At 35.7% G+C, this 24,835-nt stretch overlaps 1 protein-coding gene across 2 annotated transcripts in view; it reads left to right on the top strand.

The window, feature by feature from the left end:
* Nucleotides 1–12,306: 12,306 nt before the first annotated feature.
* RNLS (renalase, FAD dependent amine oxidase) overlaps nucleotides 12,307–24,835 on the top strand; it is a 264,997-nt gene continuing 252,468 nt past the window's right edge. Inside the window, exons 1-4 of one of the 2 annotated variants that reach the window (XM_058543463.1) lie at nucleotides 12,307–12,523; nucleotides 13,905–14,010; nucleotides 14,615–14,757; nucleotides 20,411–20,569. In XM_058543463.1, the coding sequence (XP_058399446.1) occupies nucleotides 13,913–14,010; nucleotides 14,615–14,757; nucleotides 20,411–20,569 (400 nt within the window). In that variant the 5' untranslated portion in view covers nucleotides 12,307–12,523; nucleotides 13,905–13,912. Of the gene's footprint in view, nucleotides 12,524–12,886; nucleotides 13,103–13,904; nucleotides 14,011–14,614; nucleotides 14,758–20,410; nucleotides 20,570–24,835 lie in introns of those variants that run through there. The other variant, XM_058543462.1, reaches the window with a different exon arrangement.

Genomic DNA, 24,835 nt, shown 5'->3' with positions numbered 1-24,835 from the left:
TTTCATTTCTTTTGGGTATATATCTAGAAGAGGGATTGCTGAATCATATGGTCAGCTTGGGCTGCCATAACAAAATACCATAGACTGGGTGGCTTAAACAACAGACATTTATTTTCTCACAGCTTTGGAGACTGGACGTCCAAGATCAGGGTGCCCATATGGTCAGTTTCTGGTAAGAGCTCTCTTCCTGACTTGCAGACAGCCACCTTCTCACTATGTCCTCACATGGCAGAGAGAGAGCTCTCTCTTCCTCCTCTTATAAAGCCACTCCATCAAGAGGGCCCCACCTTCATGACCTAATCTAACTCTAATTACCTCCCAAAGACCCCATCTCCAAATACCATCACATTGGGGATTAAGGCTTTAACATATTAATTTTAGAGGAACACAACCATTCAATCTATACCATATGGTAATTCTATGTTTAATTTTTTGAAGAATTGCCATACCCTTTTCCACAGTGCCTGCACTATTTTACGTACCCACCAGCAATGCACATGGGTTCCAATTTCTCCACAACCACAATGACACTTGTTAGTGTGTATGTCCGTGTGTGTGTGTGTATTTATAATGGCCATCTTAATGGGTATAAAGTGATATCTCATTGTGGTTTTGATTTGCATTTCTCTAATGTCTAGTGATGTTGAGTACCTTTTCCTGTGCTTATTGGTCATTTGTATGTCTTCTTTGGAGAACTATCTATTCAAGCCCTTTCCCTGTTTTTAATTAAGTTGTTTGTTTTTTGGTTGTTGAGTTTTAAGAGTTCTTTATATATTCTAGATCTCAATTGGTTTCCAGATAGATGATTTGCAAATATGTTCTCCCATTCCATGGGTTGCCTTTCATTCTGGTAATAGAGCTGTTTGATACACAAAAGTTTTTAATTTTGATGAAGTCCAACTTATCCATTTTTTCTTTTGTTGTCTATGCTGTTGTTATCACATATAGGAAATCATTGCCAAATTCAATGTCATGAAGTTTTTCTCCTAAGAGTTTTGTAATTTCAGCCTTTATGTCTTTGATACATTCTGAATTAATTTTTGTACATGGCATAAAGTAATGGTCCAACTTCATTGTTTTGCACATGGATATCCAGTTTTCTCAGCACCTTTGGTTGAAAAGACCATCTTTTGCCCACTGAATGGTCTTGGCACTCTTATCAAAAATAATTTCACCATACATGAAGGGTTTCTTTCTGGCTTTCTATTCTATTCCATTGGTAGGTGTCTAAATTTATGCCAGTACCACACTGTTTTGATTACTGTAGCTTTGTAGTAAGTTTTGAAATCAGTAAGTGTGAGACCTCCAACTTTATTCTTTTTATTGGAATATTTAACACAAGAGACTGACAGTTTCTTTACTGTTTCATTTCATTGTATAATACATGTTGAAAAATATTTCTGCTCAGTTTTCTGAAGCAGATTTTATGAAAAGTGTCATGGATCCAGTTGTCAAAATCATTCAATATATATGTTCAAATGCTGAGAATCATGACTAGCTTATGGAACTCTTGAAAGAAACACAAGGCAATGAATCTTTGCCAGAGTTCATTTGTTGAGTCATGGAAGATTTTTAAAAGATTTACTGAATTGTTACCTCCAATTCAAGATTGTCTTGAAACAAAAGCAATACTTGCAAAATACCCAATACTCAAAGACAAAAAATGGCAGTGTGACTTATGTTTTTTTCATCAATATCATGCTGAAAGAAAAAGTTCATTTATTACCTTACTAAACATGTACTACACATTATGTTTAACTGGAAACTTTCATAACGCAAATCAATAATAATGATTTTACACATTTTTCTAACATGAGTCAATATGCAGATTTTATTTCTAACCAATAGTATTATGTAGATTGGCTACAAAAACTACAAGAAAAATTGAAAGAACACTTTGTTGATATTGTAAAATTTACAGTTGCTTTTCAAATGTAATTTGAATTTGATATTGATAATACTGTTAACACGAACTTTCAAATATACTTAACATTGGACAGATGTAGTTTTCAAATTGATATGCTGCTTCAAAGTTAAATCAATTCTTCTTAAAAAATTGAAAAAATTTCTCAAAGTAGATTCAAATATACAAGATACATGATTTATTGATAATCAATTCAGTTACTGAAAAACTCTTAAATATGTCTGGAACAATTTGGGTATGTGAAACTACTCTTTTAAGTATAAATTTTTTGAAATCTAAATACACATTAAGTGTGTCTGATAAAAAATATAGCCCCTGAATTGAGATGTTTTATAGGAGTAAAATACACACTGGATTTTAAAGGTTTAGTACTAAAAAAAAAAAAAAAAAAAAAGTAGAATATATCATTAACAACTTTTTGTAATGCTTACATGTTGAAATGATAATTTGAATATAATGGGCCACTATTTAATAAATGCACACAGTATCATAGAATTAGTCACTGCCACTAAAATAAAATATTACTTCTACCAGCAAACTTTGTACCTAATGCATCAGATTATCATTATTACCTCAACTTAGGGCACACATCATAATTTTCCACCCATGCTGGCTGCCTGGTGAAATACTATTCCATGGACCAATCACTGTTATGTTGCTCTGTTTAGAGGCTAACCTTTATGAGATAATTAAAGATGAAAGTGACACAGAAAATTAAGTTTTGTAAACAAGCACTAAAATTCAAGGTAGCCAAAGTTTTAAATAATGACTTTTAAATGTTATCACCCAGTTAGCAAAAGCACTTAAATAAAATATGAAGGTACCAAAAATCTGCATTATTAATAATACCCATCTATGACTAAATATAATTTCTTAAAAGCTGATTTGAGGATCATTTTTCTTCAGCTTCTGCCATTAAAATGATTACTTTGACTCTAGATACAACCCACAACAATAAAAACCATTATGCCATACCTCTCTGCCTTGTTGATTTTAGGTGCCTAATGTATGTATCTTCAAAGTAGTCAATCATAGATTGTGTTCCTTTTAGCAAAGTGCTAAATACAGTCAGAGGGAAGCTGAAAAAAGAGTACTGTTCTGGAAGAAAAAATAAAATAAGAACATTTAATTTCAATGCAAAATCAAACCCAATTTCCTAGCGTTTTTCAAGCCACTTTCGCATATGTTACTCCAAAGACATTCACAAGAATGAGAACACATCCACAGGGGTGTTAGTGGTATTTTCCCACTAGCGTCAGTTAAAAAAAAAATTAAAATTATTAAGACATGATTCCAACTCTCTTAAAAGCCTGAAAGAGATTTCTGTTCTTCTGCTTGGCAGTTACTATAATAACAGTAATGAGTAGTAAGTATACAGTCTATGAATGGTTTAAAGCAGTTCAAATATAGAAGCAACAGTCATAAAGTATTGCTAGGTTATGAGGATTTCTCCCTATGGAAAATGTGAGCAAGTGCTCGTTTTTTTTCCCCAAGCCATATATTAGAAAGCATAACATTGTTTGAAGGTGGACTAAGATAATTTAAAAAGGTATATTGTAAACCCTAGGGAAACCACTAAAAAGTTTTAAGAAGTATAAATAATAAGTTAATAAAGAAGATAAAATGGAATAATAATAAGTGCTCAATTAAACCCAGAGAAGTCAAAAAGATATTAAAAAAAAAAGAGAGAAACAAAGAACAATTAAAAGCAACATGGTAGTTTGTTTTTTATTTTTTCCTAAAAAAGATTCACCTGAGCTAACATCCCTGCCAATTTTCCTCTATTTTTTAGTATGTGGGAGGCCAGCCCAGCATGGCCACTACAGAAAGGTGTAGGTCCACACCCAGGAACTAAACCCGGGCCACCGAAGCAGAGTGTGCTGAACTTAACCACCAGGCCACCGGGGCTGGCCCACAACATGAGAGATTTTAATTAACAATATCAATAGTCACATTATATGTGAATGGTCTAAATACACTGGTTAAAGACAGAGATTGTCAAATTGGATAAAAAAGAGCAAGACCCACCTCAGTCGACAAGAAGTCCACATTAAACACAGATACATTGATAGGTTAAAAAATAAAAGGATGGAGCAAGATATACCCAAAGAAAGCTGGACTAACTATGTTAATTTCAAACAAAGCAGACTCAGAATAAGGAATATTATCATGGATAAAGAAGGAGATTACATAATGATATGGAGTTAATTCTCCAAGAAGATACAACAATCCAAAATGTGTATGTCCCTAACAATAGAGCCTTCAATATAGGAAGCAAAAACTGATAGATCTGAAATGAGGAACAGTCAAATTCACAATTATATTTGGAGACCAGCACTCCTTTTTCAGTAATTCATAGAACGAATAGACAGAAAATCAGTAAGGACGTAGATGATCTGAAAAATACTATCAACCAATTTGACTTAACTTACATTTATAAAAAAATTCTACACAACAATGGCAGAACACACATTATTCTCAACTATACAAGGAAAATTCACCAAGATTCTGGCCCACAGAACAGACTTAAACGTAAAAGAATAGAATTCATACAAAATTCTTAGGCCATAATAAAATTAAACTAGCAATCAATAATAAAAAAGATATCAAAAAAGTACCCAAATATTTGGAAATTCCACAACACATTTCTAAATAACTCACAGGTCAAAGAAGAGGGAAATTTAAAAATATTTGAACTAACTGAAAATGAAAATGCCACATTATCAAAATTTGTGAGATGCAGCTAAGCAGTATTTAAAAAGAAGTTTATAGCAATAGCTGCTTATGTGAGAAAATAAGAAACGTGGAAAAATCAGTAACTGAAGTTTTACCTTAAAGAAAATAGAGGGAAAAAAGCTAATTAAACTTAAAGCAAGCAGATGGAAAAAAATAAGATTAGAACAGAAGTCAATGAAAATGAAAGAAAGAAAAATAGAGAAAATCAATGAAACAAAAAGCTGGTTCTTCAAAATGACAAAAAAAAAATTAATTAACTTTTAGCCAAGATGGCCAAGGAAAAGAAGAGAAGACACAAATTATCAATGTCAGGAATGAAAAAAGTATCCCTGCTATTGACCCTACAGACATTAAAATGATATTAAAGGAATACTTCAATCAATTCTATGTCCATAAACTTGAAAACTTAAATGAAATAGAACCATTCCTTAAAAAAAGAAACTACCAAAACTCACCCAAGAAAAAAAAATAACCTGAATAGTCCTATATCTATTTTTAAAATTAAATTTACAGTATAAAATCTTCTGTAAAACAAAACTCCAGGCCCAGACAGTTTCATCGTTAAATTCCACCCAATGTTAAAGAAAACATAAAACCAGTTCTGCACAATCTCTTCTAGAAAATAAAAGAGGAGGGCATCCTTCCCAACTGATAAATAAATGACAAGCAATAGGATATTGCAGTATATGAGGAAACCATTTGACATAAAACTAATTTGACCTGAACTTGTTTTCTCCAAAAGGGCCTGACATGACCATTAAGCATGCATTTTATGTCTGCTTTAAGTATTTACTATATCCCAAAGACAAGAACAATCCCCTTAAAGATAAGGATGTAACATCCCCCACATCGGCATCTCTCTCATAAAATCAGTAAAGATATAGAAGATTTGAAAAACACAATCCCAATCAAAATCCCAGCAGGCATTTTTGTAGAAATTAATAAGCTGTTTCTAAATACTATACGGAAATGATAAGAACCTAGAATAGCCAAAATAAAACAGCCACCTCTCCTAGTCTTGACCGAGTGGTCTCATGTAGGTGATGAATCTTATCAATCAGCCTGGCCCATGCTCCTGGTTGTCTCTCAGACTTTTGTGATTACCAAGTCACCTTCTTTGTTCTTAGTGTTTCCCAGTAGTTGAGACCATGCCAAGACCCACCAGTGTCCCAAAGGGGAGGATCACATTCACCACCCAGAAACAAGCCAGACCCTCAGGGATCAAATGGGAAAATACGTAGTTAGTCCCTTCCAGGGAGAAACTGGTAGGTGGGCATTTCTGCCTGCTGCCTCTGTGCTGAGCCCTGGGTGGATAGCTGGTTAAGAACTGCTTCTTTGTTCACTACAGTCCTGTGGGACTCCTTAATGGAAACCCCAGTGGCTATCAGAGATAGGGAAGTAGCCACAAAAGCTAGGGTGCCAGATCTGTGTACAAGCTCCTTCCAGGGAGATACTGGCAGCTTAGGTGAGGTGTCTGCTTGCTTCCTTGATCTCTGGGGAGGATCTCAGTCAGAAGCTAGATGCTTGCTAAATTAGAAGCCTGACCCTCAAGCAGCAGCTTTTGAGGTATGCTTATCCACTCCATTCAGGGAAAGGAGAATAATTCATGAACAAGTGAGAATTTCAACGAAGAGAGAAAATATTAAAAAGTACCAAACAAAAATCATAGAGCTGAAATACAAAAACTGGATAGTCACATACAAAAGAATGAAACTGGACCCCTATCTTACATCATACACAAAAATCAACTCAAAATGGATTAAAGAATTGAACCTAAGACTTGAAACTATAAAACTCCTAGAAGAAAACATGGGATAATAAGCTCTTTGACATCAGTCTTGGTGAGGATTTTTTGGATTTGACACCAAAATCAAAGGCAACAAAAGCAAAAATAAACAAGTGAGACTATATCAAACTAAAAAGCTTCTCCACAGCAAAGGAAACCATCAACAAAATGAAAAGGCAACCTACAAAATGAGAGAAAATATTTGCAAATCATATTCTCTGATAAGGGGTTAATATCCAAAATATATAAGGAACTCATACAACTCGATAGCAAAAAAGCAAACAATCAGATTAGAAAATGGGCAGAGGATCTGAATAGACATTTTTCCAAAGAATACATCCAAATGACCAACAGGTACATGAAAAGATGCTTAACATCACTAATCATCAGGGAAATGCAAATCAAAACCACGAGATATCACCTCACACTTGTTACAACGACTATTATAAAAAACACAAGAGATAAATGCTGGCAAGGGTGTAGAGAAAAGGGAACCCTTGTGCACTGTTGGTGGGAATGTAAATTGGTGTAGCCACTATGTAAAACAGTACGGAGATTCCTCAAAAAGTTAAAAATAGAACTACCATATGATCCAGGAATTCCACTTCTGGGGTATATATCTAAAAGAAATGAAATCACTATCTTGAAGAGATATCTGCACTCCCATGTTCATTGCAGCATTATTAACAATAGCCAAGATATGGAAACACTCTAAGTGTCCATCAATGGATGAATGGATAAAGGATAGTGGTGTGTGTGCATATATATATGCAAATATATATATATACACATATTGTGTATGTGTGGTATATATATATATATGTGGTATATATATATATATATATATATATATATATATATATATATAATATATATATTTTTTACTCAGCCATAAAAAACAAACAAATGGAAATCTTGCCATTTGCAACATCATGGATGGACCTTGAGAGCACTATGCTAAGTGAAATAAGTCAGACAAAGACAAGTACTGTATGATCTCACTCATATGTGGAATCTAAAAACGCCAAACTCATAGAAACAGAGATTAGAATGGTGGTTACCAAGGGCCGAGGGGTGGGGTAATGGGGAGATGTTTGTCAAGAGTATAAATTTCCAGTTATAAGATGAATAAGATATGGGGATTTAACATACATCATGGTGATTATAGTTAATAATACTGCATTACATACTTGAAAGTTGCTTAGAGAATAGATCATAAATGTTCTGACCACAAAAAAGAAACGGTAACTATGTGATGTGATGGAGATGTTAGCTAACCCTATGGTGTTAATCATTTTGCAATACATCAATGTATCAAATCTACATGTTGTACACCTTAAACTTACAAAATGTTATATATCAATTATATATCAAAAAAGCTTTAAAAATATAATAACTCATAATCTGAAATTATTTTTAATGATTTTCAGCTGATTGTTCTATTACGTTCTTCTTCAATTTTGTTGAAGGCAAAGAATTGGAAACCCAACGAAATTGCAGGATGATTTAATCATTTACTTTGTCAATACCAATTCCAATATTTGAAATAGTCCCTTGTTTGAAAGATCAGAAATTTCTACTCCCCAAGTCAATGCCCTATAGTAAGATTACAGATAAATGAGAGAGACGTCTTTCTTTTATAAAGTATTCAAGAGCAATTGTGAAAGGGAAAGTGAGAAAGGAGAATCTGCTTGACCACAAAGGCTTTTACAGATATATTAGTAAAAATTACCTTCCGCAGCTGAGGATGTGGAATGTGATTCCCTTAAAACTATAGCTGGCTACCATTTAGAAAATCTTCATTAACTTACGTGAAACCCAGGTTGAGGACTGCTCTTCTATCCAGTACCTCAATTCCTTTTGCAATCCCCCACTAAGTGCTCATCCACTTTTTGCTTGAAGGCTTCCCAATTGGAAAGCTACTTCTTAAGGAAACTCATTCCATTTTTAGATGTAACTACTTAAAATTATTTCTTAAACATGTTCTTTGAGTTAAGCTAGAATCTACTCTCTTGTAGTTTTCATCAATTCATTAGTGTACTGAAAATGTGCAATTTTTTTTTTCTCTTAAAGTCTTTCCGATATTTGAAGATAGCTTTCATGTTCTCCTCAAGTGTTCTCTACGCTAGAAATCTCCTCTTTACCTGCTCAAATAAGATAATTTCAAGTCTGCTTACCATCCTGGTTACCTTTCTTTGGAATGGCACCAGTTTCTGAATGATCCTTTTAAAATCTGGGATCCAGCACTGAACATGGTATTCTACATGTGGTTTGGCCAGTCTAAATAGTGTGAGACTATCATAGCCTAGGTTTATATTTACTTTTTGTCTTGGCAGCTCTATTATACTGTTAACTCATAATGAGCTTAGGGTCAACTAAAATTCTAAGCCCTCTTTCCCTGATTCCGTAAAATTATTTTCTAGATACAGGGTAAGACTTTGAACAGCCTTGTCGAGTTTTCTTTTGGTTAAACTTGTTTCAGTGACTGCCTGTTGAAATCTTTTAAAATTCTGATTTTAAAATAGTCCCATTTCATATGGGGTTATTCATCTTGGTTTTATGCTGTCTAAAAACTGTCAGATCAATTTTATCCAAGTTATCTATCAATAACACAGTTAAGTGAGGACAGACAGAGCTGTGCATCATACTTATAGATATCCTTTGCTGACTGGCATGATATTTTATATTATTAAAGTTATACTATACTATAAAAACACACTCTCTGGGAAAGGATATTTAATATTGATCACCCAACTGAATTATCATTCAGCTTATCTTAATTTAAGTATTATCCTTGAAAGGCTTGTATACTTTCTAGGCAAACAGTCAGTGAACTCTCAGTCTCTGAAAATTCTAACTTTGATTCTAATTGCCAGGGATACTGTATGGAATATGACAATGTTTTTGTCCTCTTGGTACTTAAATTCTAGTAGGAGAAAGATAATTTAAAAAACAATAAATAAATAAACAGGTAAAAAAGCAAGATAAGTTCTAAAAGTGATTAAGCGATATGAAGAAAATTAAACAGGTTAATGGTATATCACTGGGTGGCTGTTTTAGATTAAGTGGTTAGAAAATGCCTCCTTTAGGTGACTTTTAAGCTGGATTTGAACGATCAGAAGGATCCAGCCTTGCAAAGATCAGGAATAGGAAAGAAGTTAAGGGAAAAGGTCAAGGTAAGTAGGAAGAGTAAATAAATATGACAGCAGAGAGCTGTCCCAGCTATTTTGCAATCCTACTTTCTCTAGGTCATCTAGTCATTCTCACCTCTCCCAGAAAGATATACTAGTGCCAGTAGCCAACCATGGACCCATTACCATATAGTTATAGCTCTGGACTAATATAACCCGTTCTAGACGTTGGGAGTTGGGGGTGGGGTGGGTGGCTATACCACTCCTTGAAGACTAATGTAATGAAAAATCACAAGCCACTATGGTTACCTTTATTCAATGGTCATAACAATCCCAAATTCCCAGTAACATTTTAAAGAGCATATTGTTGATCATAGGGGAAAAGAAAAATAGAGTGAAGAATTAATGCAAATTTACAACTACTGGAAACATAAGTCAAAAAAGTATGCTCTATACTCAGGGAAAGCAAAGATTTACTGCTTCCACAGATAAGTGGAAAATTTGAGAACATGTTCAGGGAACCTAAAGGAACTCAATTTTGCTATAGCACAGGACATATGAAGATTACCAAGATAAAATATAAACATAGGTTGGGGAAATTTCACTGAATGCTTTTTATGCCAAGCAGATGAACTTGATTATTTATGAAACTGAGAGCTACTGAAAGTTTTTTGAGGATGGTAGTGACTGATCTAGAAGATCAGTGCAGAACAGAGACTGGGAGTAGGGACAGCAGTTAGAAAGCTATTGTAATAATTCAGTTAAGAAATAATGATTGATCGAACTTAAGTAATGAATTAATCTGTTGGTGATTACTTTTCAAAATGCTAAATGTCCACGGCTGACAAGAATACAGTACAACAGGCACTTTAGTACATTGCTGGTGGAAGTGGAATTTGGACTTTTCTGGTACAATTTGATGAGATTGGATATGAGAGACAAGGGAGAAGAGGTCATAAAGACTAGAGGACTGACAGATATCAAAAATGAGAAAACAGAAGTTATTGAAGATGATAATGAAGTTTCTGGATGGATTGCACAAGATGATCAGACGATTAACAGAAATGAGAAAGCAGAAGATGATGGAAAAGAGCAGGAGAACAGAGTCACAAGACCGTGAGGACCTCTCCTGGCGTCCTCTTTGAGATACTGTGTAACCTTGGGCAAACTCACTTAAACTTAGTGTCTATATTTACATACATAAAACGGTGGCAGCCCAGGGCTGTTGAAATAGATTACCTCAAATAACTTTCCCAGCTAGACAATCTGAGCTTTTAGATTGTCATTGTCAATCACATTATTTAAGCTTTTGATTTCAGAGAAATTCCTTAAATTAGACTAGACTACAAGCAACTTTAAGACAGGGATTTATTAGCTTATTCTGTCTAGCATATAAGCTTTACTTTGTTTATAACTAACAAATAAATAAATGGTTATAAATATATGGTCTTTATAAAACATTTGAAATTAATAGAAGAATATAAGTACATCTGCTTCCTCTCATATTTCTCTAATATTGCATATATATTTGTGTGTGTGTGTTCAGGAAAATCTGGGAGTTGACTATAGTTTTGTAGCCTATTTTTCAGCATTGTAGTTTCCTATACATCCCAATATATTCAAAACTATGCTTTTAGTAGCTTTATATGGATGTATGGATCGCCATAATCAATTCTCTATTGATTGTATACTTCAATGTTTCTAGTAACAGGGAGTTAAACACATTTATACATAAATCATAATGTACATCTGTACATTATTTTCCCAAAATAAATGTCTAGACCTGGAATGTCTCATTTAAACGGCATAGTTTTAAGGCTTCTGACATATCAAACTGCATTCCAGTAAACTCGTCCATTACACTGCCACCAGAAATACATTAAAATGTGTACTTTGCTGCATTCTTGCCAAATGTAGATCTTTAACATACTAAAAAGTAATTCCCAACAAATGAAAAATGGCATCTCATTTTAATTTGTATTTGAATATAGAAAAGTTAAACATTCTTACATGTTTATTGGAATTTTGTATTTCTTTCTATGCAATCTATGCACATCTTTCTTTTTGGATTTTGCAATTTAACCATGTCTTTAAGATTTTATATAATAAGGATATCAAACTTTCATCTTTCATACCTGTTCTAAAAATTTGTTCACGATTTGTATTTTGGCTTCCATATTTTGTAACACAGAAGTTGTAAGTGATTATGTATTCAATGCTTTTCGGTTTAGTTCTTTTATTTTTATTCTTATAAATGTCTTCTTAGGCTATATATGTTCATCCATATTTTCTTCTAGTTCTTTTATCTTTCATTAGATACATGTAATATTAATCCAGCACCAATTTGATGCATAGTAATTTCTACATAATGTGGACATAAAGTAAAACTTCTTATTTTTAAATGTTTTCATTATAGTTGGCTACCACTGTCAACTTTCTTATTAGTTCTTAGCTATTCATAGTTATAGTTATTATTCAATTTCTCTAGAGTTCTCCAGGTAATAATTTATCTGCAATTCAGTGTAATTTAATTCTTTATTCTTTAATAGTTCAGACTTCTCATTGCTTTTTGTTGTTTCATTGAGAATTTCCAGGACAATGTTAGGAAAAGAAAACAGTGGTAATGTCATGAATCCTTCTCTTGTTCATCTTTATATACCTTAAAGCATTTGGAATGTGATCTGACATCAAACTTCATATTTATTAAAGAGATGAGTGATCTAAAAATTTCTGGCGAATTCAACATCTTTAATGTTCACAAATTTGGAACATATACACTATTGCCCCCATTTCACAGATGGCGAAATTTCGGTTCAAGAAGGTTACGTAACACATAAAGTCTGAGGGCTACTTTAAGAAAAATCTCTCCTTGATTCCAAACTCTTTTCCTATTATGTGCATATTGGCCATCAGAGTACAGGAAGAAAGCTTGCTCCGGCATCGCTGGTATGTTCCCTCTCCTCTCTACCTTCAACAGAATACTAAGATAGCAAAGGTCCCAACAGGCTGGTTCTCCGCTGTAGCCAACGCCAACCCTGTGGCGAGGCGGGTTCTCACACTATATAATCTACATTATGTCCAGGTTTTTCTAGGCGACGGGCGGGTCAGAGTTTACAGCTTAGCTGATGGCGCCAGCCTGTCTTGGAAGCCACCTCCCGGCCCGCAAACCGAGGGGAAAGCGCAGGCTCCCCGCAGCGCCGAGGTTTGCCGGCTTCAGGGCTGACCGGCCTCTCAGCTCCGCTCGCCTCCTCTCTGCCCCCTGCAGGCCGGCCGGCGGGACTACTTAAGGGACAGGCCAGGGGCCGGGGCCGGGCCAGGGGCCGGAGCGCGGAGCCCAGAAGCGCTAGCCCGGCTTCCGCCGCTGCACTAACTGCAGGCCGCCAGCCTCGCCGCGGAGACACCGGGCGATGGCGCGGGTGCTGATCGTGGGCGCCGGGCTCACAGGAAGCCTGTGCGCAGCGCTGCTGAGGAGGGAGACGTCCCGGCCTTTGCACCTCGCTGTGTGGGACAAGGCTGGGGACTCAGGTGGGTTGTCTAACGGCTGAACCGAGGAAGGGAACTCGGCGCGGGCCCCAGCGGAGGAAGTCTGTGGAGAAAATCCCGCAAGCGGCTCCCACCTCGGCCCGGAAGCGGCTTGCGCAGGGTCGCCTCCTCACGTGACTGGAGACTTCCGCCTTCCGGGAAAAGGCCTGAGAAGGGGCGAGGGCGGGGGCGGCGACCCCGGCTGGGCTGGGGGCGGGGCTGGAGTACCGCGAATTCTTGGAGGGGAGGCGTGGTCAACTTGGGAGGAAGCCTGACCAGACTTTGCAAAGTTTGGGCCTACCGCTGTTGCTAATAAATGGATTTTTATCTTTACCTGTCTGTGCCTTTGCAGTTTTCTCCAGATTATGAGAATCCCAAAATGCCCATTGACCAAGACTTTCCGAAGATCTAGTTTACAGAATCCTGTTGTTCTCAGGAAACCTGACTGCAAGAGAGAAAGAGCTTCCCTGATTCATTCCTTCTGACATTTCATTCATCATTTTGTTTTACTTTATCCATTCATTCCTTTTATTCAAATTAGTAAATATATGTACCAGGCACAGTGCTGAACTCTGCTACATTATTCATGAGTCCTTTTTAAAAAATTTCTTACAATCAGTGAACAAATTGTCTCTGTTAACTACTTCCTGACAGTGTTAGATGATAAAGCCTTCAACTTAAAAAAAAAAAAGTTTTTTAATACATCTGTCAAGTAATCCATTTGGGGTAACCTGCAGTGGAATAGTATTAATTGCAAAAGGCTCATTATAATGCACTAAGACATTTTCCTGTGGATTAATTCAAGGAGGAAGAATGACTACGGCCAGCAGTCCTCATAATTCACAGTGCACAGTCGACTTGGGTGCTCAGTACATCACGTGCACTTCTCATTATGCCAAAACCCACCAAAGGTGAGTTATTTAAAAGGGGTGGAATCAATCTTACAAGTTGTATAATGTAAAAAGATATAAATCATCCATCTTTAACATGGTTAAACTTTGCCTTTTGTAATGAAGTGAAATTATTATGATATTATCATTGTTGATGGTATTAGCAGTAAAAGGTTAACCGGAGTAAAGTGGGAAAACTGTAATGTCAGCCTCGTAGGGTTGTTGTGAAGATCAAGATGAGATGTTATATGTAACATAATAAGGGCTCATAAAGATGAATTACTACATTGCTGTTGAGGATAGCTTTAATGGAAGTCAATCCTAATCCAATCTAAAATTGGTGTGCTGAATACCTTTCTGTTTATCTTCACTGACTTTAATTTTGAAATATATGGAAGAATAGGCCTTTGGCTAACGTCAGCAAAAGATCTATGGATTCTCGGAATTTCTATTCTTCACCTGAATTATAAGTTTTGTTTAACACAAAACATACATTGAGTTTATCATATGAAGATTTCTAGTTATTATTTAGGATTATAATCTCTAAAAATTCTTAGAAGAGAATATAGTATTTTAGAGCTAATTATAGTATATAATTATGTTATAATACATTGATTTATTTCAGTTTTTATGATGAACTGTTAGCTCATGGTATTTTGAAGCCTCTGACCTCTCCTATTGAAGGAATGGTGATGAAAGAAGGAGACTGTAACTTTGTGGCGCCTCACGGAATTTCTTCAATTATTAAGCATTACTTGAAAGAATCAGGTAGGAATAGGATTTTCTCTTTCTTCTTTTAAAATTAGCATTTTAAAATAAAAGTTACACACATAATTAAATATTAATACTATAAAGTTGTAAAATAAAGTAGATGTTTTCTTATTTACCACTCAATAGCTAGTTTTCTTCCCATAATCACTGATAACAAGCATTTTTCCCATATGTGCTTCCAGAAAAATGTTTATGTATCTATCTATTAATCTACATGGCTATCTCTATTTATCTATTCAAATGTGTTTATATTTATTCTTTTTAAAGATATTACACATGGGATTATTTTACATAAACCATTCTACACCTCTTTTGGTTCATATCTTGGGTCCCTTTTCATGTCAGCAAATTCAGTGTGCTTTGTTCTTTTCAATGGCTGTCCAGTATTACATGATAAGTGTGTACCATAATTTATTTAACTGTTAACTTTCTGGTAAATATTTAGGTTGTTTGGGGGTGAGGGATTGTTTTGGTTTTTGCTAATACCAATATTGGTGCCTTGGCTAACTCTGACATACTTTTATAAGCATATCTGTAGAACCAACTCCTAACAGTAGAATAGCTGTGTCAAATGGTATGTGCAGTTTTAACTAGGTGTGCCACCTTTTCCTCTTATAGAATATCTCATCAACAGTGAATGAGAACGTCTCTTTTTGCATGTCTTGATATTATGGAAATTTTAAATTTTTGTCAATGCGGTAGATTAAAAATGGAATCTCTTTGTGGTTTTGATTTGCATTTCCTTAATTACGAGTGAGTTTATGCATCTTTGTTTTGTTAACCAGCTCTTTGCATTTTTTTCTGTGAATGTCTTATTCATAACCTTCGCTCATTTTCCATAGGATTTTCATTTGTTCTTTATGTATTTTTTGAGTATTTTGAAAATGGCCTTTTTTTTACAAAAAGATGATAAATGATTTGTTTTTTTAAACAGAAGTAGGCTTCTTGATGAATCATAATTCAGTTAAGTTCCCAGTTCAAGAACACTGAGGAAAGGTGTAAGATGAGAATTTGTTTTGTTTCATAAGCTGTTTCTAGAATAATTATCGTTGTGGTCTTCTTCAAATATTACTTATTGAGAATCTCGAGAGTCGCTGATAGTGGCCATGGGAGAGGTCAGTGAGACTGAATTTACAACATGAGAACATAGTAAATGCCATTCTGGTTAGATCATTTCTCCATGTAGGATTCAGTCTATGGTCAGGGGGAAATAGACGTGTGCCTCTTGCCCTTATGTTCTATTCTTATTTATTGTCCGATGTGTTCACATTAACCTTATTACAGAAAAAACTGTATTTGTTAACATCAGTTTTACTGACTGCCTGCCTTCCCCGTTAATGCAGTCTTCTCCTTGAGAGAGTGAAACGTGACTTTCTGTTGTTCTTTTTTTTTTGGTTGTCATTATTGCTGGCTGGGAGAAATTCAAAATAACAAAAGCTACTCTATCTTTTATTAAGTGCTAACTATTTGACACTATGTTAAGCACTTTACATAAATACATCATTTCTAATTCTCACAACCACTATTCAAGGTAGTTATCCTTACCCCGATTTCCTAATGAGAAAAATGAGATTCAGGGAGGTTAAGTACTTTGCCTAAAGTGGCTTGGCTAGTAAGTCACAGAACTGGAACTCCCTTCAGGGTGGCCCTGTTGTCTTTTCCTATTAACTATCCCATAGAGGGCAGTTGAGAGGTGCTCAACCTTAAATCATACCCTCTGATTTAACATTTGTTTTGTAGGGCCTTCTTTTTCCTTCCTGACTTTTTTCCTACCGGACGAGGACGAGAGATTACTCCCATCTCACCCTGCTGCTGCATGTCACTGGACATGTGGCTCAAGAGAACAACCTCATAGTGCCCTTCCCCCAGTTCTCCTCTGTCATTGTCAGTTAGTCTCGGCCCCGGGGGAAGGGACTATTAAGGAGTAATGCCATTTTATTTCTTTACACAACCTGGGAGAGTGGTTAATTGATGGTTCCTGCCTATGACATTTTGAGAGTGATTAGCCAAGTCCTTTTGGTTTTGAATAAGGCTCATATTCTTCAATCTTTCAGAATAAGAAGAATTTAGCTTCCAGAACACAGTGAGAAGCTTTTATTTGGTTTGGCCTACCAATAGGGAGGATTGTTGCTTCATTTATTTGTTTTTATTTTACCATCTATTTTAAAAGGGACATTGGCTAACAATCTGAAAAGTCAACATGTGCGATGTAACTTGTCAAAGTTGACTGGATTGATTTATTAGAAAACATGATCTAATTTGCAGATGCCATCTGCTAAGGTGGCTTCTTTCTTGTAATATTTACTTTTATCATTCTCTCCCGTTTTACATTTGTGTTTATTTTCTTTCTAAAATGGATGTAGGGAAGATAAGCCTGGACAGTTCTGTCTTAAAATTTCTCCCAGATGGGTGATCATGGCACTCATCCATAACCATGTCCTTCAGGGAGAAACTAGAGGATAGCTTGCGAACACTGGTTAAGCATTTTTCTGTTTACTTTAAGCAGTGCACTTAGTTAGACATTGTTCACATCTCTTCACGTTCCATCTCAGCGGTTCTGAACTGCTGCTCCCTAGAACCTATTTGTGGGAAATTATGGGGGGAAATGAATTTGGATTTTTTCTTTAAAATGAAGGAAAGCAGGGGATAAAATTGAATAAATATGTCACAGAAATACATTTGCCCTTGTAAAATGTTTAAAATTTCTTCGTGTTCTTATATCTTTATAGCTATCTGCAGATTTTTCATTCTTATTAGATATGACGTGCTTGGGAAACAGTGGTAAATAAGAAACATGGCCCCTGCCTCTGTTAATGTAGAGTGTAGTGAGGGGAAAGACAAGAAACTAATTACACACACAAAAAAAGGTATGTAATAAATGCTGAAAAGGAGTGAGAGCATTATGAAAGAATATATAATAATAGAACCTCACCTAATGTGAGTTTCAGAGGAGTGAGGGGGGAGATGCGTCAGGGAAAGCATCGCTGAGGAACTGTTGTCTTCATGGGTACCTTTCACTCTTTCATAGCAAGAGTGAATGAGGCCAAGAGCTGAGTGATGAGAATTCCATGTGGTGGGCACATCAAATTGGAACTGTTCCAATGTAGGAGGAAGTTGGTGCATTCAAAGAATTAAAAGGTCATTATGACTGGAGGGTGGTAATTAAGAGAGAAAGTGGTAAGAGATGAAGTTAAAGACTAAGGCAGGGGACAGATCGTAAGGGGCTTTGTAAGCAATGTTAAAGATTTTATACTTTATCTCAAGTACAGTGGGAAGCCATTGAAGGATTTTACATAAGAGAGGGACATGGTCAAATTTACTAAGCTCAGAAGTGACTCTTGAGAGATTTTATGTATTTCTCTAACTATTTTAAAATAAGAGTTTCTAGAGCCTCTAGATTTTAACATGTGATCCTTTTGAAAGTTATTAATTACTTTCACAAGTAAATGTCACTTTCTCAGATACTTCATTCCTAGCAGTTTTAAAGGAAAACTTCCTGGTTGGTAAGAGCTGCTATACCATTGCCCCTAACTCTTAGAAAATACCGCTTTTGGGGTGGATTTGCCGGTTGTGGTATTAGATTTGGGTCTATCTATCTACCCCAGTGGTTCTCACACTTTACCATGCATTGTAACAAGCCTGGGAGCTTGTTAAGTACAGATTGCTGAGCCTGATCCCCAGAGGTTCTGATTCAGTAGGTCTGGGATAGGGCCTAAGAATGTGCATTTCTAACAAGTTCCACGGTGCTGCTAGTTCTGCTGATCTGAAGTCCATACTTACAGCATCACTGATAGACACCTTGCAGAACACTTTGGGACCGTTGGGATACATGTCTAAGACATTTGGCTGGCTATGGAGAATTTCTAGGTCAGTGGACTTCAATTCCCTTTAACACACACACCTACTCATCACCAACAATAACAATGTAATGCCCCTTTCAAAAAGACTACTATCTGAAAAAACTACTGAATAGAACTTATAAAATCAGTGGACTTAGTTGAGGTCTAGGTCAGGGCCAGGACGAGAGTGAGGCAAGTGAGGTGACTAAGTCAGGGGCGAGACATCCTGAATAAATAGAAGAGTGAAGTGGGGCTGCTCTGGTTGGATAAAGGAGATAGTGAGTGTGAATTGAAAGCTCCAGTTATTTGCACCTTCCGCAAGCAGGGGCCTTAGAGAAAACCCTCAGGCAAGTTGGAGCAGTGTGTACAAGCCCTTGCTCTAATCTTCGAACAGAATGATGCTAATTGCTTCAAAGAGATCAACCCCTGGGCCTAGTTGACACCATGTTCCTTCTAACATATTTGCATTTGATTTAAAAAATTTGAGTATATACTATGTTGTAGTGTTATTCAAGGGAAAGTGAAAGATGTAAAGGTATATGGGATCTGGAGACCTGACATGGAGGAGCCTAGAGTATTTTTGGATGGATAAGATATACCTAAAGTATAGAGATATTTTGGATCGATGTCAGAATGAGTGGTAAAGGCAGCGATGGTTGAAGGACATCATAGGTGATAAGGATCGCATCAAGCTGGAGTAGCTACAGAAAAGAAGCTTCATGGCTGAGGTTGGACGTAAGCTGGATTTTTAGTGGCTAGGAACATGAGGTATGCCAGGTAATGAGGAACAGGATCTTTCAGTGTGCTTTTTTTTCTTGTTCCATTTTCATTGCTGTCTTTTCTATTCCTGAGGCTGAATAAAAGTGGATTTGTTTTAAAATCAAAGTTTTCTGAAAACTAGAACGTGAGGTAAGTGCTAGTGTACCGAGGAGACTTAATGATACAATTATATTTTCTTATCTTTCACTTTATGGTTCATAGTTCATTCTCTTAAACAAATATTAATTAAATACCTGGTATATGCCAAGATCTATACTGTATATGCTATATGCTATACATAGAAACAAAACAAGCATAATTCCTGGCTCCTGGGGCTTACAGTTCAAAAGGGAAGAGAATATTAGTCAAATAACTGCTCAAATAACTATTAAAATACCTTTGTGATTAGTACGAAGAAGGAAAATGTGATGAGAGGATATTCTAGATTGTATTTCTCTTAATTCTGATTATTCTTAATAAAGGTGATTGATCCATTGATGAGGACTTGGATTTCTCTTTCAGAGACTTTTTTCAGGTTTAGTAGGGAATATTAATTCCTTCAATAGAGAATATTGCTCTTTTGCTATTGGGAGAAGAATTGTTAACCACTTTACTAAAATGTATACTTGCTCTACAAAGATAATGAGCTTTAGAGTCAGATGTATTTAGTTTTAAATCATGGCATAACATTTCTGAATCTGCTTTCCTATCTGTGAAATTAATTGATATAAGGTGTATCAAGTGCTTGACATAGTCTTGGCATATAGTAGGTGCGTCATGAAAGATAGCTATGGTTACTATTATTATTAATTATACTAGTATTACTTTTTCCCCCAGAGCAGGCATTGATAGGGAGGTGCAAGGGGTGCCAGAAGATAGTAATTTCCACTAAAAGAGAAAGAAGGTAAAGAAAGTGAACCCCAGTGGCTGAAGAAAACAAGCTTCATTCACCATTTTATTCACCTGAATGGATCCAGTTTGTAACTCTTCTCTTCCCCCTTATTCATATGGAAAATCCTGGTTATGTGAACATAATTTTGCTTTTGGAACAGGTGCTGATATTTCCTTCAGACAATGTGTGACCCAGATTAACCTGAGAAATAACAAGTGGGAAGTCTCCAAGGAAACAGGCTCCCCTGAGCAGTTCGATCTTGTTGTCCTCACAATGCCAGTTCCTCAGATTCTGCAGCTTCAAGGTGACATCACAAACTGTGAGTCTCAGCGTCTGCCCTTTACCTCGGGGAATGGGATTTCTTTGATAGAGCATTAATTCAGTTTAACTGTCTTAGCAAAGGGTATGTTACGGATTCTATAGATTTGCATGTTTTAAAAACTGATACTATGGCCTGGTTCTTGATATTAGTCTAGGTCAAACTGAAACCCATAGAATTTTTTTTTAAACAGAAGTTGAATAGTTTTCTTATTGCCCTTGCCTTTAAGAAGTAAATATTTTGATAGATATGCAGTAGTTCTCTAAAAGAAGAGCAGTCTCTCTGTGGCCATCCTGCAGAAAAGGTTTTTATGACACAAGAATTGTTTATGTGAGCCTCTGGTAAACTTCATCTTGGATTGCTCTTGAGTATGAGTCTCATGTTCTTCCCTGCTTGGGTCTCGTTGGCTCACATTTTACTTGGCTTCTTCCTCCTCTTTTTCAAAAAAGAGCTTTGAGATACAATTCACATACCATACAATTCATCTATTTGAAGCATACATTTCAGTGGTATTTAGTATATTCACCAACATATATGCAACTATTACCACAGTCAATTTTGGAACATTTTCATCACCTCAAAAAGAAACCCCATATCCTAAAGCTCTCACTTCCATCCCTCCATCCCCATCCCCACCCCCAACCCTAAGCAAACAATAATCTACTTTCTGTCTCTATGAATTTCCCTATTACCTGGATTCTTAAGAAACGCTTTTCTATGGCTCTGCTTTGCCTCTACCTGTGCCAAGTTCCTCCAATTTTTCTCCTGTCTTTCATCATGTCTGACTGAGCCTGACACATGAAAGTCATTGACTTTAGAGGATCCCTCATCTTGCCTTGAAGTCCATGAGTTGTAACAAAGCAGAGTCTGGCAATGATGGGCAAGGCTTTGGGGATGTGGGATGGTGGTGGATGTTGACATGCCTGTTGCTTTTGATTTTGTTGCACGACTGAAGTTGACATTGGATTCAATTGAGACATGGCCTTTTATGCTACTATTAGAAAGAAAACTAGTAATTAATGTGGTTTATAGATCTGAGATTTAGAACTGTAATAGAAATTGTTCTCTGGAGAAGAACATAGCTGCTTATAACATCTTGAAAGCAATTTATTTTTCCTTAAATATCAGTTCCACCAGGTAGTAATAATATAGCTTCTTTTCTAATACAATGTGAGATAATAATGTAGAAGGGACTAGAATATTTATTAGATAGCTATAGGCGAAGTAGAAAACTAATTTCAAAAATCTCTTTCATGAGTCTACCTCTAGTCTGTTGCCAAAGTCATTTTAAAGTAAGATAATTTACTGCCATGGAGTCCATAATAATTGGGTTGATTTTGAGACTGTGTTAAATAAGATACTGTGTAAAACATAGCTATTGGTCAGTGCATTCAATTGTGCTGTGAATTACGTGTTCCAATTTTTAAAAGCTACGTAGTTTTGTATGTGAAGAGAGACCCTTCAACATTGCATTTTGAAAGTATTTCTCAGCATTTGTACTAGTGACATAAAAACATAACACCATTGCACAGAATGACTTCTAAGATATTTAAGGGCCTGCTAATTAATAATTTTATTTAGATCTTCTATATCCTTATTTTTTGAATACTTGAACTGTGTTGGGCTGAGAGAGAGAACTTAATTCTCCTACTATTATTGCATTTCTTTCTGTCTTTCCTGAGGTTTTCTTTTTGGCAATTTTTGCTTTATGATTTTTTTGATACCATCTTATTTGATTCATAATATATCTTCATTACAATTATACCCTTTACCTTAAAAAGTTCTTTCTTTATTCTCATTTTAATTTTATTTTGCTTTCAAATCAACCTTGGCTGATAAATGAGATGCTCGTTCTTTTATTTTCATTTGTCTCATACATCCCTTTTACTTTTAGCCTTTCAGAGATATTTTATTTTAGAGACACCTCTTTTGTATCTGTTCATCTTTGAGTCCAGTAATTTCATAAAGTAATGTCTTATTGTTAACAGTTTTGTGTCAGTTTTTCATGGGGCATGGTGTCCATTTTTGACTTGAAGATTCAGCTTTTCCCATATTTTCAGCTAAGTTTCCTTCTAATACTTACTAAAGGTTTATTTCTATTTGATTTATTATGATCTCAGAATATCATAAAAAAAATAAAGTATCTCTCTATTTGATTTATTATGATCTCAGAATATCATAAAAAAAATAAAGTATCTCCCTCCCATATCTGCCATTGTCTCAGCTCACTTTCAACTTTGGTCTTTGCATTACTTTTTACTTTCTTGTTCTAGCCTTCTCTGCATGTCACCCATGTAGTTCTCAAAAGTGTTCCTTTTGCTCCCTTCCTTGAGATGTTGTTTCGGAGGGGTCATATATTCCTTCACTGTTTTCAGGTCATCACCTGAGTGTTTGTTGAACTAATCTGCTTCCTGGCAAAATTTTTCTGATATGTATTTTTCATCAGCTCATTTGTTAGGTTCTGTTATGTTCCATTGTCTTCCTCCTTTTCTCTGTGTAAGTCCCACTCTAGTCATTAGTCATCCTTAAATGGAGCCATTTCTGTCAATTTTGTGAAGAATAGTGTTGTCGGGAAAGGCCAGGCATTTCAATTAAAGTGTGTTGCCTCGGAACACTTTCTGTATAAATTTTGTAAATATTTACAGGTGACTGATTGAATGCTAGTGATCATTAATATAGTAATATATTTATTAACATGGAAAGATTTCAAAATATTTTTAACTCAAAAAAGATAAAAAGATGCATCTATATTTCTTTTCCATCCAGCAAAAAGACTTTGACAGAAACATATTAACATTGTTATTGCTTGAAGATGATTTTCATTTTCTTCTTTACAGTGTTTTGAATAGTCATAATTTTAAAAATAAGGATAGTTTACTTTTACTATAAAAAATGATAATGTTGGGGCTGGCCCTGTGGCCAGGTGGTTGAGGTTCCTTGCACTCCACTTTGGCAGCCTGGGTTCGCAGGTTCAGATCCCAGGCACAGACCTGCTCCACTCATCAGCTGTGCTGTGGAGGCATCTCACAAACAAAACAGAGGAAGGTTGGCATGGATGTTAGCTCAGGGCGAATCTTCCTCACCAAAAAAAAGGATAATATTAACACTACTTAAAAAATGTATCATGCTGAAAAGAAAATAGATTTTTTTTCCTTTTCTCTTTTTGGGGAGGAGTTTGGTGAGATATGTAGACTATTTATGATGAAAAAGTTTAAGGATGATTGACTTGCTGCATTTGACTGAGGGTCAGGGTCTTTTGGGGTGTTGTACTGGCTCAATTCAGAATGGGACCCCATGCACATAATTCTGTGTTTATTTTGTTTTTATGATATAACTCATCCTGGCAGTAAAGAGTTAAAACAGAATGTCCTAACAATGACCCTTTATTACTTGTGGGTCTAAAACAAAGGAATGAAAAACACCTGCTTTATCTTTATGTTATGAATTGACCTCAGTATGAGGAATTAGTTAATGTATTCTATCTGTGTTTTCTGGAGAACCTTAAACGCGCTCTTAGGTGATTATTAGAGGTCTTCAGACGCTGTAAAACACATCCGTTTACAAAGCCAAATATTGCCATCTAGTGGATCCAGTGTATATTGCAGTTCCCCTCAGAATTTTTACACTAGAGAAGACTATGAAGATGATGGAAATATAGAATATATAAAAAACTATAACTATAATATAATTAACAAAACCCCATATTATCACAGGGAAATAAATTTAGGCCAATTATAATTAACTAACTTACCCAAAAGTGCATAGCTAATTAGTGGTAGAATGAGGCCTGTGCTACAAGTCTCACATTCATACACACTATGAACAGCCCTGTGTCTTTGCTTTCTTTGTGCTTTTCTTCACATTCTCTATCTCTGTCTTTCTAAATCATGTCTAGCCTTTAGAATTAATACAATTACCTTCTCTTACATGAAAGACTTCCCTTTTGATTACAGCGTGGTCTGGATTTTCCCCTATTCAACTCTCCCTATTCTGCTTTTTATAGAAGAAACAGAACCACTTTTTTTTTTTGGCAATTACTTATTACATTTATTACATTCTCCCTGTTGGGAGAACAGGGAAGCTTTATGAATCATATAGTGAACCTCTTATTATTCATGATTCACCTTCTGGTTCTATAACTGTGCTACTCTTTCTATGCTACTGTTACAAAGATTTTCTCACCTAATCTTCACAACAATCCCAAGGCATCATTATTATTATTTATATTCTGAGGGATGATGCTGAGATGTGACCTTTAGCAGTGTG

The sequence above is a fragment of the Diceros bicornis genome, chromosome 6, assembly GCF_020826845.1.
Source record: "Diceros bicornis minor isolate mBicDic1 chromosome 6, mDicBic1.mat.cur, whole genome shotgun sequence".
In the NCBI taxonomy this organism is placed as follows: domain Eukaryota; kingdom Metazoa; phylum Chordata; class Mammalia; order Perissodactyla; family Rhinocerotidae; genus Diceros; species Diceros bicornis.
Note: the sequence above shows the minus strand (reverse complement) of the source record. Positions and strands in the feature narration are given on the sequence as shown.